General features: G+C 47.7%; 1 protein-coding gene across 1 annotated transcript in view; it reads left to right on the top strand.

The window, feature by feature from the left end:
- MAP3K9 (mitogen-activated protein kinase kinase kinase 9) overlaps positions 1 to 19,870 on the top strand; it is a 75,300-nt gene that overhangs the window by 40,692 nt on the left and 14,738 nt on the right. The window contains exons 3-8 of the mRNA XM_004681729.2: positions 4,537 to 4,717; positions 10,000 to 10,148; positions 11,022 to 11,197; positions 15,533 to 15,773; positions 17,321 to 17,443; positions 19,070 to 19,223. Coding sequence (XP_004681786.1) covers positions 4,537 to 4,717; positions 10,000 to 10,148; positions 11,022 to 11,197; positions 15,533 to 15,773; positions 17,321 to 17,443; positions 19,070 to 19,223 — 1,024 coding nt within the window. The remainder of the gene's footprint in view (positions 1 to 4,536; positions 4,718 to 9,999; positions 10,149 to 11,021; positions 11,198 to 15,532; positions 15,774 to 17,320; positions 17,444 to 19,069; positions 19,224 to 19,870) is intronic.

Here is a 19,870-nt window from a genome sequence, read left to right on the forward strand (position 1 = left end):
TACAAATCCATATTTGATAAGCATCTAGTATCAGAAGCTATAAAGAACCCTTATAGCACTCCCAGCCCTTGCAGACTTGTTCTCTCCTCCTTCCCAGCCCAGCGCCCCTTCCTCAACCGTGCTTCATCAGATCCTCGGTCAGGCCAAGGAGCATCCTCGTTTGGTCCCAATTTCTTTTCTTTTCTTTTTTTAAGATTTATTTATTTGTGCATACAAGAATTGAAGTGTAGGCCAGAGGTGCGGGAGGGGAGTGAGAGTATTCAGAAACAACAGAGTGGGGAGCAGAGCAGGCAAATGGACTGAAATACACTGCTGAGGGGAGCAGTGGGTGGGTCAGGAGAGGTCTGCTACACCTTGTGGGTCAGCTCCCTGGCTGCAGTGGCTGCTGATTGTTCCACAGTGCTGAGACTCAACCCCTTGCACTACCAGAGAGACAGTCCAACCTCTTTGTATTTATTGGAGCTGGAGGTCCTAGAGCAACCTTTATGTCTTGTGTCTGGCTCTGTTCAATACAGATGTCAGTTGGGACAGAAAGAATAATCCAGAACTCTGCAACAAACTGGGTCCCAATGACCAATACAAGTCCCACTCCATGAACGTCAATTATAGCAACCAGAAGGAAGGCCCAGACCTGGGAATGAAGTGTTTTAGTCTAAAACTGTTTAAAATGGGGGCCTCCCTGGCAGGGGTTCAAGTCTTAGTGGTACCAAGCTGTCAAGCTATCACCAGCCACTATGGCACGAGTTTGATCCGCAGCAAAGGAGCTGACCCACATGCCAAAGCAGACACCTCCTGTCTCACCTGCTGCACACTGAAGTCGATCTGCCTGTTCTGCTCCCCACTCTTGTCTCTGGTGAATCTTCTTGCCCCTCCATCTCTGGTTTGCACCCCCGTATTTATATGCATAAATAAATAGAGCCAAATCTTTTTTTTTTTTTTAAATAAACACCTTTAAAATGAAGATCTTTTAGAAACCCCACATGATACTCTGGGAATATTCCCCCCCACCCGACCCCCCATTAAGTGCACAAAATCATTGTTGTGTGGTGGGGCTTATACTGATGAATAAATATCTGAAACTTGAAAAAAAAACTCTTATAACTCAATAGTAAAAAGCAAACCATTTCTCCAAAGACAATATACAAATGGCCAATAAGCTCATGGAAAGATGCCTGATATTGTCATTAGGGAAATGCTAATCAAAACCATAATGAGCTACCACTAATAGCCACTAGAGTGGCTATAAATAAAAGACAGGAAAAGGAAAATAACAAGTGTGCCAAAGAGGTGGAGAAACGGAAATCCTGGAGGGAATGTAAAATGGTTCAGCACTGTACAGAACAGGTAGGCCATAGAAATTCCATATAAACTAGCAATTCCATTCTTCAGTCTATACCAAAAAGAACAAGTACTCAAACGTGGACATACGTGTTTGAGTGTCGCAATAACCCCAGAGCTCCAGTGTTGCTTAATGGACAATTGGTAGCAACAACACCAGTGTTGCTTAATGGACAGATAAACACCTTGTGTTGCAGTAGTCTTACATGGGAATACAAAATTCAGCCAGTGAAAGGAATGAGGTGCTGATGCAAGCTCAACAGTCATGAGTCCCTTGGATGTGTGGCCAGTGACGACCACCTACCCACACAAGGGTGGCCTCAGTAGGCTCTGCCATGCAGCCTAGGTGTGTAGTGAGCTACTCAATCTACGTCTATGCAGTTACACTCTCTGATGGGCACACAACAGCACGGTTGCCTAGCAACACATTTCTAGAACACACCCCCGTCATTAAGGGACGCATGACACACCCCCGTCATTAAGTGACGCATGACTGTAAGGAGGATGCACCCAGAACACATTTTGCCGAGTGAAACAGCCAGATGTGTCGCCGTCATATGATCTGTCTGAATGTATCAGAATAAGAAGTCCACAGAGGTTAAAGGCAGTCTGGTGGGTGTCAGGGTCTGGGGGGAGAGAGGCCTGGGGAATAGTGGGTTAGTGGTGTTTCCTTTGAGGTGGCAGAGATGTAGATAAAACTAGATAGAGGTGGCGGTTGTACTAAATGACATTGAATTGTTCACTTTAAAATGGTTAATTTTATGTTATGTGAATTTCACCTCAATAAAAGAAATACCAGAAAAGTAAAACTTTTTGCAAGTTTTGTAGGTGTAATTATCAGTTATAATAGAGGCGTGGCATGTACTAATATTTCAGGACACCATTTTAAAAATTGTTGACTGGAAACACCTTCCTGGGTCTCTACTGGCTAATTCTACTACAGCTGCTCTTTGCAGAGGGCGGGACCTCAGGCCAGAGATTTCTCTGATGCCTTCAGGAGCCTGACATGTGTGAGGTTAGCTGAAATCCGAGGACACTCAGCTGGTTTCATACAGTCATGAAACCATTGCCCTCCTCCCCCTGCCCCAGCCCCTGCTGCAGCCCCAGCACTGACCCCCACTGGGTAGCCAAGAGAAGGGCTCACTCTGAATCTAAGGATGAGGGCGGGAGAAGTGGTCAGCAGCTGGAGGCCACCTCTACAGAGGGCACAGTGGGTTTCGTGCCCTCTGAGTGCATTTTTGTGTGTTATCTCTGCCTAAGGAGAGGAGAAAGAGGTACAGAAGACTCTGGAAAGATTTTTGTTACTAGATGAGGAAAGGTAGGTCTTTTGTTTATTTTTAAGAATCTGCTCAAACATCCAGAGGCCTGGACCCCTTAAGAACGCTGGAAGCCTGGAGTGGGCAGTGGTGCATCTGGGGATTTGGGGAGAGGGTGAGGAGGGAGGACGCTAGCCCGATAGATGGAGGGTGTGGCTGACATTGTTTCCCAGCTCTGTGGCTGCTTATAATCCCTCTTTACTGCTGGTTTTCTAAGAAGCTTGTGGGACTAGAAATCTCTTCAAACCAGATCCTTTCAAGATGCAGTAATTCTTTGGGTATTTGGGGGTGGGAGGGGAAAGAAGGCAAGTGCACTTGAGGGACCTGCCTAAGGCCTTTTCCTAAAATGACCCCCAGATCTTTTCTTTAGATATTGAGTGGAGGCAGGGGAGACCCAACTAAGGGAGAGTAGAAGCCAGCACACATAGGCTCAGAACTCAGTTGTGTTTTTTCACTGCTTACTCAACAGAGCAGCTGGGTGGAATGGCACAGTATTTTTCTTGTTGCAATTTTGTCTTCTGTAGTCCTTTCCCCACATTCTCCATTTGAACTTAAACGGCAGGAATGAAGATTTCTTTAAAATCCTGTGGGCGGGGCAGGGCCCTCCCTGGTAGCGCAGCGGGTTAAAGCGTAGCACTGAGAATCTAAAGCCACTTCCGCATGAGTTCGATTCCCGCCTGCCCCAGAGGAGACCACGTGGCGCAGCAGACCTCTCCTGGCCCGCCCGCTGCTCCCCTCAGCAGTGTACTTCGTCCATCTGCCTGTTCTCCTGTTCTGCTCCCCACTCTGTCTCTGGTGAAGCCTTTCACCGCCCCTGAGCCTCTGGCCTGTGCCCCAGTTCTGTATGAACAAATAAATAAATCTAAATAAATAAATAAATAAATAAAATCCTGTGGACGGATTCGAGGTGGCACCACATCTGACCCTCAAGAGATTGTGCTTGTACAGGGCATTGGGAACCATCCTACTTGTAGAAATGGAGGGTTGGCTTCTACATGTCCAAGGACTCACCAGCTGCGCACCAGACAGATCCTCGGCTTAGCATATTTGTTCTTTTTATCAAGCCTGGTCTCCACACGGGCATGCCTATCCCCGGAATGATCATGTATGTAGGTGAACCTCTGAGGAGAGCCAACATGGCGCCCATACTGCATTAGAGCTTGGGAGACAGAGTCTAGAGTATAAGTGTTTCGGTGCACTAGTTCCTCCTTCCTGGGCCATGTTCACAGAGAACAGCGTGAGTATGAATATTCATGTGCCCTCTGACCTCCCCAAAACTTTGCAACCAGTTCTCAGTAGATGTGGGTTAGTTCTTAGTTCTGTGCCCAAAAGAACTTAACTAAATTGTCATGGAAGCTGCCCAGATAGTGAAACTATGAAAATCCAATATGCACCTCTATATCTTGTGGTCTGAGAGTGGTGAAAGCACAGAGTTCCTTGGCAGACAGGAAGCCCAAATAGCTGAGGTCAGCTCTGACCTTAGGTGTGAATGGGCCAAATGGTACCAAGGTTAGGAAAGAAGGCTCTTGAGTCGGGCTGCATGCGTTTCAGTCCTGGCTGATTAGCCAGACAGCCTCAAGAAATGTATTTATTGGTGCTGTATCTTTTACAGCTTACAGGGTTTTTTTTATCTGTAAAGTGCAGTTAGCAATATTACCGACCACAATAGGTGACTGTGAGGGTTAAAGGTAATGCATGTAAAATACTAGACACCGAAATAGATGCACGGAAGCTGTTGTAGAAATGACAGCTCCTGCCACGGTGGCCGCAGGGTAGGGCCTGCAGGAGAAGACAGGGAATGCCAGGGCGGCTCCTTGTTTGCTGGTTTCGCTATGATTAATTCCAACTCTCTGTTTTTTCCTGTATTCCTTTCCTTGCCCAGTTTTGATCCTCCAGAAAGTAGAAAATGGAGACCTGAGCAACAAGATTCTGAAGATCACTGATTTTGGCCTGGCTCGGGAATGGCACCGAACCACCAAGATGAGCGCAGCTGGGACGTATGCTTGGATGGCACCCGAAGTCATTCGTGCCTCCATGTTTTCCAAAGGCAGTGATGTGTGGAGGTAAGGTTGAGGGACAGGTTCCATGGTCCCCAGGTCTATTTTGGCTGTACAGATGCTTCAGGACTTGGAGATTTGAGGTTGCATAGTATCCCAGCACCTAAGTAGGTCTGAGTGACCCCATCAGAGCAATCTGCACCAATTCCCATTGCCAAGGCCCGTTTCCAGTGCCGTCATCTACCAAAAATCCCTCCAGGGTTGTGGCCAGTACCACCTCTCTGTAGGCCACTTTGTCCTGGTGACTGCTTCCTAGAAAAGACCAGTGGTTCCAGGTCCCATGTGGATTCGTATCTGACCTGTGGCATGGTAAGAGCACTCAGCACTTTGGAGATTTTCTTTTCTGGGTCCACTGACTTGCATAGTTGCATTGGCTGTTACTGTTGCACTTGTCCTTGCTGTAAGCTCCTGAAGTCATGAGCGTTCTTTATTATACTGTCTCGTTTTTCTTGGTGGGCTGGAGATTCTTTCCAAGTTATTCCTATAGCTTTTTAGTCTATAGGATCTAGCTATTGGACAGGGAAAGAGAAATAGGAAAAAGTGATCCTACGCATGTACCCAGATCGACAGTCAAAAATTAGACCAAATTTGACTTTAGTAAATATCAGTCTGAGAGGTCACAAGGAAGGAATCCAAACAATTTTGTTCCTATAAATGGGAGGGTGGCATCTCCAAAGTATACATTTTCACAGGAAGTAGCGTCTCTTTGATGCAGAAAGACTGTAGGTTATCATGGTACTTCAGTCTGTCAAATTGTTGCTTCCTGATGTGTTTTTTCAGTGAATTTCTATATCACATTTACAAAGTAAGATATATATGTGTGTGTGTGTGTGTTTTACACATATACCATATACTTGTTATATATCGGTGTGTATATATGTACCCACACCGATATATAACATGTATATGGTATATGTGTAAAACACACACACAAATATAAAACATAACAGCATTTTGGGGATCAATCACACACCAAAAGTTCACTCTTTAAAATGTATGTTAGTGATTTTTAGTGCATTTACAAGTGTTTGCACCAGTCACTAGTAGTATAGGTTTCCTAGGGCTAGAGCTGCAGTAACAAAGTATAACAAGCCTGATGGGTAAAAACAATAGACATTTACAGTCTGGAGGCCAAAGTCTGAAATTGGTGTCAGCAGGGCCATACTCCCTCCAAAGATTCTGGGGGCTATTTTACTTTATTTAAGGATTTTGTGTACTAGGATGTGGACATATCTTTTTAGGGCCACCATTCTGCCACTGTAACCACTATTATTTCTGGAGTATTCTTGTCAACTCAAAAAAGAAAGCCAGCACCCCTGATTTATGGGTTTGCCTCTTCTGGATGTTTTATGCCAATGGTCTTTTGTTACTGGCTTCTTTCAATAGCATAGCATTTTCAAAATTCAGGATTTATCCATGTCATACCTTGTGTTAGAACTTCATTTTTTATGGCTGAATAATACTCTTTCATATGGATAAACCACTTTTTGTTGATCAGCTCATCATTTGATGGATATTTGGGTTTTTCTACTGTTGGTTATTATGAATGATGCTGCTTTTTATTGTGAATAATAATGGACATTTTTGTATAAGATTTTGTGTGAACATAGTTTTATCTCTTAGGTATGTATCTAGGAGTGGAACTGCTGATTCACGTGGTAAATAGACAGGAGAGGTCTGCTGCGCCATGTGGGTCACCTCCAGGGCCGGGCATGGAACCGACACTGAAGAGGGTGCCACTAGTTTGCAGTTCTGCGCTCTAACCCGCTGCGCCACCAGGGAGGGCCTCTGAGCTGCTTTTTTAATGTAATGTAGCATGGACTAAAACCAGACTAGCAAATACTTACTATGTCAATACGTATATTATGTATATGTCATGTACATGTCCATAAATACATTTTAAGTGGGGTCTGGTTAGTAACAATGGGAAGAAGGTTATATATATATTTTACAACTGGCAACGTGTTTTCTCTCACGGTAGTTCAACTGCATTGCCAAAGAGTATTAAGCAAGTCAGTGTAATTCCTGGAATGTGAGGCCACGGCCAGTGACCAAGTGCAGGAGCCTATTCTTGAGAACACTCCCCTTCCAGCACGTGCATTGGGAGAGGACTGGGTGAAGGAGAAAGTCAGTCTGGCCCAGCTCAGGTGTGGACCCACAGAACCTTTGGTGGGGGAGGGTTGCTCCTCCCTCTGGGGCCTTTCCGCACATCAAACATTGACACACTCCTCCCCACCCCTGGCCCCACCTGACAGTTGAAAGGATGCGCCCCTTAGGACATGGCTAATGATTGACACAGGGGAATTCCCTGGGTTTGGGCTAGGTAGTGAGAGCTCTTGGGAAATCAGTGGGAGCCCTTATTTCCCTGAGCAGTGTGCTAGCCCAGCTGGTACTTCCAGGCTGCTTTCAGACAGCCCTGAGTGGACCTCATGACCTTCTCTGTTGTGTGAGCAACAGAATAGGGTCAATTGAGGAAAATCAGGCTGACTGCCCGCCTTTCCTGGGGCTCAGCCCCACTGGCATGTGTTTCCCGCACCCCTTAGAATCAGCTGCCCAGAGTACACTGAGGTTTCACTTCTTGGTGGAAATGACAGTTCAGCTGTAGTTGTCCCCAGCAAGCCATCTCAGCTTCTTTCCTGAGTGTTGGTGTCTCTCTGCAGCACTCAGCAGCTCCGTGGCCTCTCCCTGGGGACCCCCCCCCACCTCCCTCCCCTCACACTTTCTCATTTCAGGGAAACACAGGACTTTACTAGCCACTGGGGGTAACTTCTAGACGAAGAGTAATTTTATTCCTTACGACTTGTGGGGTGGGGGTATTGTTGGCTTTGTTGTAAAGGGAAGACAACTGAGGTTTGGCGAGGTGAGAGTCTGTCCCCAAGGTCACACTGCTGAGAGTGCTGATGCAGGCATGTCACTGGAGCCTTCTCCCACTTCTCTTAGCTGGAGAGCCCTTCACATGGAACGGAATGCAGACCAGCTAAGAGGCAGGCGGCTCGGAGCGCAGCTGCCCTCATTGCCGCTGGGAGGGGCAGAGCCCTGCTCCTCCCTTGTGGCAGGCGGGCCAGGCAGGGCCCGCGAGCAGAGGCAGCGCATGCTTGGCTCTTGGACAGGCTCTGCTGGCTTCCCAGGTAGTTAGAGCTCGGGCCCTAAGCATCTGTGCCCAGGTGAAGGAAAGGGGTTCTTTGGAATCCTGGGTGTTTTCCCCAGGTTGAAGGTGGGAGTTAATGCCAAGCGCAGGCAACCCAAGAGGAGAGCCGCTCTAACCTGAGAATCTAGCCAGTGCTGAGTTCATGGAGGTCACTTGGTAAAAGCTGCCCAGCGTGACCATCTGGGTTAAGTCGTATTCAAGGATTGGCAGGAAGCATGAGGGTAGAATTCCCTGTGGGACTGGAGACCGGCTCTCGGGCACCCAGGGCAGCCTGCAGGACCATCTGACTTTGCACTCAGTCCCAGTTCCTACACCCACCCACACTCCAACTCACCGCGAGGACAGCTCACTATGTATGAGAACTTGGGCATTGAGAATGCAGGGCATAAGCAACCATCCTTGCCTTTATGAGCCCTGAGGCTGCTAAACAGATCACCAGTGTGCAGTGCTCAAATGGGAACTGAGTAACACCTGGGGGACTGGGAAGCTTCTCGTCAGCCTCAGCCTAAAAGCCAACCTCTTGTCAAGACCTGACCTGAAGAGAAAGTGGGTTTTCTGCCCAAGGGGACTAACCTGGCCACTCTGAGGGCCATCTGTAGGGGTCCCCTGGGGCCCCTGGCTCATTAGTTGGCATGCTGCTTTTCTTTGGAGGCATTTCAGGCCACTTGAGCTTCTTTGAGGTCAAGGCCATGCCTTTGTCCGGGCTGGTTTCCATCTCTGGAACACTGACTTAGCAAGCGAGACTCAGCGATTTCCTACCCCCTGATCTGGCTTAGCTGACCCCCTCGATGCCCTCCTAGTCTCTCTGTTGTGACTCATTCTTCTGTTTTCTAATCTGCATCTGTTCTATTCCACTCATTAATCTCTCTGTGGATAAAATCTACCTTTTTTCCTGTATCCCTGTGCCAGGCTCTGAGCTTGATGCATAGTAAATACTAAGTGGGTGTTTGAAGTGAATGAATAATTGGTGGTGCACTGAGGGGCAAGCCATAAAATGGCAGAAGGGCGTTCTGGTATAAGGATTAAGACTTGCTTCAGGGTCCACTAAGACTTGCTCCATGTGTACCCTAAATAAAAGCCAAGACACTTCTCAAAAACTTGCCTTCCTTACCTGCAAAATGGTGTAAGCTCTTACCTTGCAGGTTTATTGTAAGGATACAAGATGATGTTTGTAAATGCCTTAGCCTTTACATGCTAAGCATATACATTCACCTGTACATACAAGGTACCATGGTAAAATAGATACTGGGCTTATAATCATTTTTCCCTTTACTATGCACTTTGTTGTCTGCAAACTACTAAGGAATATCACACCAAATTGGAGGTTTGTACTGAAAGTAGGAAGACCTTCCACCTCTTCCTGGCCTCTGGTTTCTTGCCCTGGCTTCTTCCTAAAAGGATGGATTGCTACTTGATTTTGTTGGGTTTTGACTGTGAAGTCATGGAATAATTATTCTGCTAACCCTTGTACTTCCCATCACCTGGTGTGTGAAATGAATTTCTCCGGCACAGTGGAAAGGCCAGGCAGGGACCTTGGCGCACTGGTGCTGACACACTGCTCTGCTCCCCCTGGCTCAGGTCACCCTTTTGAGTGACAGGTCTCCGTCAGGCCTCACTGACACTGCTGGGGGCCGGAGAGCCGACCTACCAGGTACTGACATAAATCTTCTGTGGAGTAAAATCTGTTTGTCTGGTGTGGTCAACTCTCTGCTTTGTTTAAAGCTAAAAAAATTTAAAGCTGTTGTTTTTCTTCAAATAGGAAAAGCCCCCACATTCTCATGAGACTACCTACCTTTTCTCCTAATTTGTTGCACTAACAACAGAATCACTGCAGCTGCTGAGCACTGACTTACTGCTGACTTAATTTCATGACAGCCTCATCAGACTGGTAGAGTTATTTGCACTTACGGTTGAGGAATTTGAGGAGCACGACTGTGAGTCCAAGTATGCCTGACTCTGGAGGGTTTACTTTAGCCAGTAAGCCTGACAGCCGCCCTCATGACAGAATAGGGCATGTCTGTTCTGTTAGTCTCCCGACACGTATTGGGGAACTTGGACCTCTCGCAGAGCCTCGTGACCGCTTTCACAGACGTCACATCTGTGGTTTACCAAGTGGCCTCTGTCTTCTATCTCTCCTTAGCTATGGGGTACTGCTTTGGGAGCTACTGACCGGAGAGGTGCCCTTCCGGGGAATTGATGGCCTAGCGGTAGCTTATGGCGTGGCCATGAACAAACTCGCCCTTCCCATTCCTTCTACATGCCCAGAACCCTTCGCCAAACTCATGGAAGGTAAGTGAGCCCTGCCCTGCCCAGAACCAGAGACAGTTTATCTTCCCACCCTCACTTAGTAGATCAGTTACTACAACAAAAAGAGAGAGGAAGTACAGTCACTCAGGGAAATAGATGCTGGGTGGGCATTGGGAAGAGCTACTTCAAGATGATGTCAGCACCCTGCTACCTTGAAGTCGTGGGGACCCATCGTCCGTCTCCAGTGGCCAAAGAACCAAGCTAACAAATGAAAGCCTGCACCCCAGCCCTTGCACATATTATTATGTACTATAAAATAAGGTGCTAGTTGCTCTTTTATTTAGGACTTCAGTGTCATGCATACAGAAATGAAGGCCGTCTGAGAAGAAAGGAACTCTCAAGCCCCGTGATTTTATGAGAACTCCAAAGCCAACTCCAAAGCCAACAGCTGAGAGTACAAAGAGCTCACTTTTCCACTCACGGAGGCACTTTATCCTTGCCATCTCACCTACCCATTGTGGTGAAGAGCAGCCCTTTATTTATAGGGAATTGAAGCCCACAGCTAGAGTTACCCACTGGCAAGATCAGAGTCATATAGACGTGGGAACATAGTAAATTCTAGTAATTGTACTTTATACACGAGAACTCTAGGGTCTTGTTCTCATGCTAAGTCAGTGGTCAGGATTGTGTGGATGCAGAGCTGCTGCTTTTTATTTCCAGTGTCATTGTGATCCTGGGTAGCTGGCTTGATTTCCTCAGCCCTGTCAGACGCTCCCTAATCCCAGTCTCTGATTTTGGAAGGAGAATGAGAGGTAGCTTTGTGGTAAATGAGGTCACGTGGCATCTTGAGCCTTCCGTGCGCCTCCGTCCACTCATGCTTTCTGGCTTTTTGTTCTACGCACGTGTTCTATGCAGACTGTTGGAACCCCGACCCGCATTCACGACCCTCCTTCACGAGTATCCTGGACCAGCTCACCACCATAGAAGAGTCCGGTTTCTTTGAAATGCCTAAGGATTCCTTCCACTGCCTGCAGGATGACTGGAAACATGAGATTCAGGAGATGTTTGACCAACTCAGAGCCAAAGAAAAGGTAAGAAACAAGAGAGAAAGGGATCATTATACCAGTGACACCCCACCAGGGCCTCTGGGCGGATGCCAACATGACCCCATCCTGTTTGGTTTGCTGTAATGGTATATCCTGGAGGGCCTCTCCAGGCCTAGGGTGTGAGGGTCTTTGGGGTGTGGCAGCAGTTAAGTACTAGTCAAGAGGGGGGTTCTCCTTACAGAGTGTCAGCTTTGTGGTCCAAACCAGAGGAAGAAAGCCAGTGGCAGGTACCAGCAGGGGCCTCATTCTGCCCCTAGAGGATTAGAAGGCTCTAGAAAGGTTTCTTGGTTCTGCCGTGGACTTCTCGAGGGAGGCTCACTCGATAAGGCAGTCCTTCAACTTGGAGGTCGGTTAGCAGAACATCCTGCTAGGATCTTCTGGTATCAGAATCAGAGACAGCTTCTGAGTTAGAAATACCAGGAGTCTGAGGTTGTTTGGCATTTTCCTGGTTTTTGTGAAAGGGTTCTAATCCCAAGCCAACTCAGGAGTTCAGGTCCTCTCGTCTTTCTAGAGATCCGCCCTTGTGTTCTGATGGCCCACCCCAGCCAGCCAATCTGGCATTCATGCTGCTCATGCTGCCAGGCCTCCATAAATGGGGTCATTCTTTTCCTCCCTCTCATTACCCCCTGTGGGATAAGAGTAACAAAATTATATTTGTCTTTTTGGTTTCCGAGTCCTTCCATTTGAAAGGTCTGATGAGACCTTTTATCCTGGAGTCTTAAACGGCTCGGCCACCAGCAGACAATGCCGGTGTCATTACCCCTTTTATCTCAAAGCGAAGGGTCAGTCAGTGGTTTGTCTAGTAAGTGGGAAAGCAGAACCTCAGAACCTTGCACTCAGGTCATCTGATTCCAAAATCCTTTTTGCAGTATCATTGATATTTCCCTGAATAAAGGACTTCGAGTCATTTCTGGAACTGATTTAAAGAATTTAAACTTTTAAAATGCAGCATCTCAAACGGTACTGTTTGGCAGGTCAGTGAGCACTCTGCAGGGGATGGAGCGAGCCAACGACAGATTCTGGAGGCCTTGGGGGGCTGGGGATGGGGGGAATCTGTACTGACTGCTGAACAGAATGATACCAGAGACTGTTCCTGTTATTAATGCTTTTCCAACTAGAAGAACCTTCAGAGTGCTGGCCTCAAGTTTGCTTAATCATTGACTCTTGGTTCACTTTTTCTCATTACTTCATAAGGGTAAGGAAAAAGGTTGGATTGTGCCAGCTAGTGGAAAAGTTAAACCCATTCTCAATAATGGCTAATGTTTATAAAGCTTGAAGGATGTGCCAGGTTGTCATAAGTAACTTCTATGCATTTTTTGTGTAAAATGTCACAATAAAATAGTTTTCTTAGGGCATATAGAACCCTGCGAGGTCTGTGTGCTTCACTCCTTATTCTAGCTGAAGCCCTTACAAACTTGGTGCAGACCACAACATGGGCAGTTTGTTCCCAAGTCCTTGCTTTTTCTCTTCTCTCTTCCACTCTCACCCGCAGCTCAGCTTCCTCAATATGCTCTGATGCCTCTATTGTGAGGCTTGGGGGTGGGGGGTAGGGTGGTATTAGGGTAACAGGGATAATGAGCTTTCTCTCGCAAGAATCTTCTTAAATCTTTGCATGTGGAAGATGTGAAGTTGATCCCCAAATAGGCGTTTCTTAAGAAGAGTATTTGCTTGTTTGAGGGGCTTCCAGGTTTATGAAATATAAGCAAATATTCCACACATGTCCTGATTTCTATCTAATTCAGCTCATTCTTCATATTGGTTCCACCTACTGCTTTTAGGCACTGTGAGGGTGGATTGGTTTCTGGACTGGAGTTTGGGTTTCCTGTGAGGAAGAAAAGCCCTACACAAGAGCCTGGAGCAGAGAAGGTCTTAGGAAGGCTGAAGATAGCTTGAACTTTCAAACTTCATTTCACAGCAGAGCCACCCAATCTGGAGTCATTTTTCTTACTCTTTCATGTTTATTTTTCCTTCTTGTTGGTGAAAACAAAGTAGTGGGATAGGGAGCCAGGGATTTGGAGGAGGCACAACAATTCATGTGTTTGGGGATTGTGTCACCAAAGAAGGTAAAATTCAAGAGTTCAAGCTCATCTCTCTGGCACTTCTGCTGCACCTGGTTCATTCATGAAGTTGTCTTCTACCTCCTTATTTATCATTCCTTCACTCATGGGCTCAGCAGTTCATCAACAACTCCTGAACACTTAACTTGTACCAGACAGTTTGCAAGGTGCCAGCCCTCCCTCTTCTCATTTCTTCTCTCTCTGCCATGTTTATGCCTTTTTGGCATTCCCTCAGAAATGGAGGACAAGTTGAGTAAAAAATTCCCAGTGTCAAATATCTTTTTCCCATCCTGTCTCTCCTCTTCTGCTCTCCACCCACAGCTCCACTTTCCCAATATGTGGACACAGACCTTTTTCTTTTTTTTTTAGATGAAGTGTCCCTTTCTGTCCAGTGGACATAGGAGAGGTGGTCTCCTATAGCATTGTTTTTATCCAGAATGACATCATTTCATGAGAAAATTTTTAGTTTTGACCACAAAAGTGTACTTCTGGCTGCTTTATTAAAGAACCTTCCCACTTCTTAGACACGACCCTCTCATGCTAGGCACACAAAGGCTTCTTGTGTTTTGGCCTCCCACCCCCATTCCACTTCAGTCCTAGACCGGGGTTATCAGTGTTAATAGTTGAGATTCCAGATCTAAAAATTTTATACATATGCTTTGTTCTTTTTCCTGTTTTCTCTCCTATTTTCTGAACCCATGTTCCCCATCACATACACACAGCTCATTCCAAGAACTCTGTGTGGGCTTCATTTATAAATTTCATGCAAAACAGAAAAAGGGAGTTAGGGACGAGTTCTGCCCACCTGTTGTCTCCCCCTCCATCCTCAGAGCAAGACAGAAGGGCTAATCTGGACTCACAAAACCAGGTTCTAGTTGGGAAGTTGCCCGAGTCCCACCACCAACCTTCCAGCTTGAGCCTTCTCCTCGGAGGGTGGCTGCTGCGCCACAGAGACTTGCCCTGCTTTGAGACGACCTCTCCTATGTCCACTGGACAGCTTCAGGAGTATGTGATGCAGTAGCAGGCAAGTTCGGTTCTAGAGCAAACAAAGTCCTGGCAAAGACTCGAGGAAACATTCTTTTCTCTCTTTGCTGTGGTGTCATGATCCTTCCAGAGCAAACAATTGTCCTCTCAGATGGAACGAGAGTTCAGACCACAGGTCTCAGTGGAGTCACTCACCGAGCAAACAGATTTAGAGGATATGCCGCACATACCTTTTGAGCAACCACCCTAGACACTTATTTATTTATTTATTAAAGATTTATTTATTTATACAGAACTAGGGTACAGGCCAGAGATGCAGAGAGTGAGAGGATTCACCAGAGACAGAGTGGGGAGCAGAACAGGCAAATCACGAAGTACACTGCGGAGGGGAGCAGTGGGCGGGCCAGGAGAGGTCTGCCGCGCCATGTGGATCTCCGGGGCAGGTGGGATCGAACTCATGTGGAAGTGGCTTAAGCTTCTTAGTGCTGTGCTTTAACCCGCTGCGCCACCAGGGAGGGCCTGACACTTATTTATTTTTATCTGAATGTGAGATAATGCCTGCATAGTGATTCATTTACTGCAGGCATGCTTCCAGAGAGCCTATAAAATGGGCCCTCCTAGTGGCGCAGCGAGCTAAAAGCTCAGCACTGCAAGAGAGCCACAACTGCTTCAGTGCAAGTTCAATCCCCGGCCAGCGGGGTGAACCACAGGGCGCGGCAGACCTCTCCTGTCTCACCCGCTGCTGCCCTCAGCAGTGTCCTTCGGCAGTCATCCTGTTCTGCTCCCCACTCTGCCTCTGGTGTATCCTCTCACTGTCCCTGCACCTCTGGCCTGTACCCAGTTCTGTATGCACAAATAAATAAATCTTAAAAAGAGAGAGATCGTATACAATTGACTCTGGTTTAAAAAAAAAAACCCTCTCTCTAATGAAAAACTGTTAAATAAAATAGAACCAAGTCTGTAAAATTCAAATACACGATTATATTTTCTACCTCTCTTCCCATTTCCCACCCAGTCATGGGCAGTTTTAAATAACCAGGAGCCCCCAGCCCGTCTCCATGGCTTGGCCTGTGGCTTTAGCAACTCTAGTTACCGCACACGGCTGTCTTGTGCCTTCCGTGCGCCATTCGGGGTGGTCAGGGTGCCCTTACTAGCTACCCGCTGAATACCCGGTACCCCTGGGAACTCGCAGAGGAAAGGTCTGGGCTGCGGAGGACGCTGGCCCTCTGGCCCTCTGCACTTCACCTGCGCCCTGAGGCCCTCTCCTCTGACCCTGCAGGAGCTGCGCACCTGGGAAGAAGAGCTCACGCGGGCCGCACTGCAGCAGAAGAACCAGGAGGAGCTGCTGCGGCGCCGCGAGCAGGAGCTGGCTGAGCGGGAGATCGATATCCTGGAACGGGAACTCAACATCATCATCCACCAGCTGTGCCAGGAGAAGCCCCGGGTTAAGAAACGCAAGGGCAAGTTCAGGAAGAGCCGGCTGAAGCTCAAGGATGGAAACCGCATCAGCCTCCCTTCTGGTCAGTGGCCAGGGACCTGCTGGGGGGTGGGAGCCCGCCCAGGGACTGGCGCTGCAGGGCCCCTGGCGTGCCAGGGCCCACGCTTGGGAACTTGAGACTGTGGCTCCCCAAAGCAGAGTGACATTGAAATGGAACGTGGTCTTCAGTGATAAGATGGACCTGCCCAAGGGGAGTTTGAGTGCGACTAAACAGTAGGAGGAGTCGCACTGGTGACATTGGCGGCCGCTGCCCAGCTGCGGGAAGCCGGGCACGCACATAGCACAGCTCCTGAGGGCCCGCCTGGAGAAACCAGTAACTGTGTTCAGCTCCATTTACTTGCCACTGTCGCCGCTCCCTCTCACCGCTAGTCACCTAACAGCAGAAGGGTTTGGGGACATCGCAGGATCTCTAGTGAATTACCGAGCAGTTTGGAAACCGGCTTGGAATGGAGATAAATGGCACTCTGGTCTGGGGACCTTGCGTGCTCTCCGCTAAATTAGGGGGGACTCTGAAGTGTGTGCATGAGACAGAAGAACTCAGCTCAGCTCTGCAAAATATCTCAGGGTTTCTTTCGATCATTAGTTCTCTTTGGTGTGAAGATTGGGATTCAGGTATATGCATTTCAAAAACACGTCGACTGAATGAATTACCAGCCTTGGGAAAAGGCAAAGATGCATGCGGTTGGTTGTGAACTAGAATCTCCGGTGTGTAACGTACCCGTGAGGGTGGCGAGCGCGCCCGTGTGTGTTCACGTAGGTGAGAGTTCATTGCGCCTGGAGGCTGGCGCATCGCGAGTGCAGGAGCAGGCGTGGATGGCGCTCAGCGCTGGGGTGGGCTGACGGACAGCAGGCAGGCAGGGAGCTCGTTTAGAGAAAGCCAGCGAGTGCTTCGTGGGGCCTGTTTACTGCTCTCCTGGTTGCAGCTTTGTCTTCCTTTCAGGCAACATCAAACATCTTTTGAGCATCCCGCCTGTGCCAGCATACTGCTGCATGTGGGAAGCAAATAGAAGAGGGGCTATTGGGGGGTGACAGTCTGGTGGGGAGAGCTTATGCCAGTAAGCAGCAGATTGCCCCGCGCTGACAGACGAGGAGGCCGAAATGCAGAATTCAGAGCTGAGCGTTCTGCGCCATCTCCCTCACTTCCCTGGGCTCCCACCAAGGCTAAGGTCTTATTGCCCTGATGTGCCTGCCTGTCCTGAAACTTCAGTCTCATTTTATTGGCCTCTAAGAAAAGGGGATGGAATGCATGAATAGATGATATGAAGCAGAATTTTATGTGTAATGTTAGGTTTCCTGTACTAATCAAGAGGTCTTGTGATCTTGTTCTTAACATGACCTTTTCTAAATTTCCTAAATGTATCTTTGCAGCATTGTATAGACAGCTTTATGAAAACTGTCTTCAGGACAGCCTCTCAGACCTCACCAGGTCCCTTTGGGTAAAAGAAGATTCTAAAAGAGAACACTTCTAGGGAGTCTAAGTCCCCCAAACCTGCCAGGAATCTCCGTTTTTTCATGAATTTTGTGACAGAAAAATTCTAATGCAAACTCACCTCTGATTTCCCCTCGCAGATTTCCAGCACAAGTTCACGGTGCAAGCCTCCCCCACCATGGATAAAAGGAAGAGCCTCATCAACAGCCGCTCCAGCCCTCCTGCAAGCCCTCCCATCATTCCTCGCCTTCGAGCCATCCAGTGTGAGACTGTTTCCCAAATTAGCTGGGGCCAGAACACGCCAGGGGCGCCTGTCCCCTGCTCTGTCCAGCCACCGCCTGGCCCAGGCTTGCTCCATCCATAACTGCCACTTCTCCTCGACAGTGTGTCTGTGTACGCACATATGTACGCAAACCCTTGGCCGTCCCCGTCTCTCTCCCCATTAACTACTGCTGTTGCCGCTCACTTTTACCCTTCGCCACGTAACAGCAAGGGACTTTATGGGTACTGACAGGCTCTTTCATGAATTACAAAGCAGTTTGGAAACTATGTGGGATGTAGCCATAGATTGGTGCTCTTGGTCTAGGGATCCTGTGTGCTCTCTGCTGTTTTTCTTTCTCAGGGAGGGGCCATTTCCTAGCATCAGTGCTAAGGAAACCTGCCACCTATTTTATAGTAGACTGAATCTGGACCAGTGTGATTTTTTTTTATTATTATTATTATAAAGTTTTTTTTTATAACAGTTTGTTTTTACAACATTTGTACATTTTTTTTTCCATCTCCATTGTAATCCCCACAGGTTTCCCATCACCAAGTCACCCGTGTGCCATCACTATAATCCCGTGACCTTCCCTCCTCCCCCACCCCCTGTTTTTGATCCCATTCCCCACTCCACCCCTGCAAAATGTCTCTGGTATATGGTTGTTCATTATTCTTGTTATTTTCTCGCCTGGACCAGTATGATTTTTACAGCAACGTTTGTTAAATATTTTATGCATACACAAGCACATACACACCTATACAATATGCTTATATATATATATATATATGTATATATATATATATATACACACACATTATGTGGCATGAATGAGTTTCCCTTATTTAATGGTAGATTTTTTTGTAAGAAAACTCAACTTGGATTTCTGACTTTGCTTAAAAAGTCATCAAATCAGGGGATTTGATAAGAAAAAATTCCCTTTTTCATATGGCTACAGTTGACTGGACTAAGGACAGTGACAGTGTGCTCTGGATTTGCTTGAACCCTACAGTTCCGTATGTTGTGGTCACTGGCTCATTTCACTCGTTGATGATGTGAGATCAGCCTCTGAAGCATTTGGGTTTCAACCCTTGCTCTGTGGTGTCATTGTCAAAAGAATATTCTTCCTCTCTAACCTGTTTTTTCCTTCATGCGCCCCGTGCACCCCCCCACCCCCGCCCCGAACTTCCTTCTCTATAATCTCGAGTTTCTCATTCTCTTCCTTTCTGGCACTTTCTTACCAAAATGTCTAATCACTTCTTCCTTACCCCTGATCTTTTCTCTTTCGCACCTACTTTACCTGTCTCCTCGGTCCAGTTCATCCCAACACAAGAAGTCCATTAGGACACAGTTTGGAACTCTGCTGTCTGGCTGGCCTGAGTTCCTAGTGTACCTTGCACTTCCAAGAATCAGTTTCCCCACGCTTGGTACATGGGGGGTGCTGAGAACCCCACCACTCTCCCGGAAGTTCTGCTCAGTTTTTGAAGAGGTCTGACTTCTTCTCTGTAGCTCCACCTTGTGTGTGTGCCTCATGTGGGTGGGTGCGTGTGTGTGAGTGTGCTGGATGGGGTAGAGGCTAGTTTGGGGGGATCCTGTTTCCCAAGTCCCACCCAACCCTTGTTATTCACAGTGACCCCTGGAGAAAGCAGCAAAACTTGGGGCCGGAGCTCCATCATCCCAAAAGAAGAAGGGGAGGAGGAGGAAAAGAGGGCCCCCAAGAAGAAGGGGCGGACTTGGGGGCCAAGCACACTTGGTCAGAAGGAGCTTGCCTCAGGAGATGAAGGGTAAGAGCCACATAAAGGTGGGTGGGCACACATTTTGAAAAGCGTGATGTGAAATGCCCTTTTCCCTGGTGTGTTTTACTGCTTTCTGCGGAATTGCAATTTCTTGATCTTTATCATAGAGTCTTATAATCTGACCCCTGTTCTCTTAGGACAGGGGCTGTTATTCTTTCCATAAAGGGCCAGAGATAAATACTTTTTAGGCACTGGGCTGTGTAGCTTCCGTTGTTTCTAATGTTGCAGTTCAGAAGCCGCCACAGACCTAGACCCTGTGGAGGCCCTCGAGCATGGCTGTGTCCAGCAAAGGTTTGTGCCAAAAGGTGGTGGGCAGGTGCTAGCCCACCTCTCCAGCTGCTGACCCCTGGAAACGCCTGCTCAGAGCAGCAAGTACCAAATGTGAGCTGATGTGAAGAGCTCTCCTTTTCCCCTTAACATATTTGTCAAGAAAAAGAAACAAGACACCCCAGGGGTTACGAGGTTGAAGGGGCTCGTCCTGATGTCGGGGTGGGCGAACAGTCCGGCCCCGCAGGTGCAGATGGCCACAGCTCCATGGCTACTAGCACTTCTTTTAGGTCCCTTCCATGGCCACACTGAGGTGCGTGAGCAGGGCCTCATTCTTTGTAGGCGAATCACTTCTTGTGAAGTAGTTG

This window comes from Condylura cristata, unplaced genomic scaffold (genome assembly GCF_000260355.1).
Source record: "Condylura cristata isolate star-nosed mole 26May11 unplaced genomic scaffold, ConCri1.0 scaffold00013, whole genome shotgun sequence".
NCBI lineage: Eukaryota > Metazoa > Chordata > Mammalia > Eulipotyphla > Talpidae > Condylura > Condylura cristata.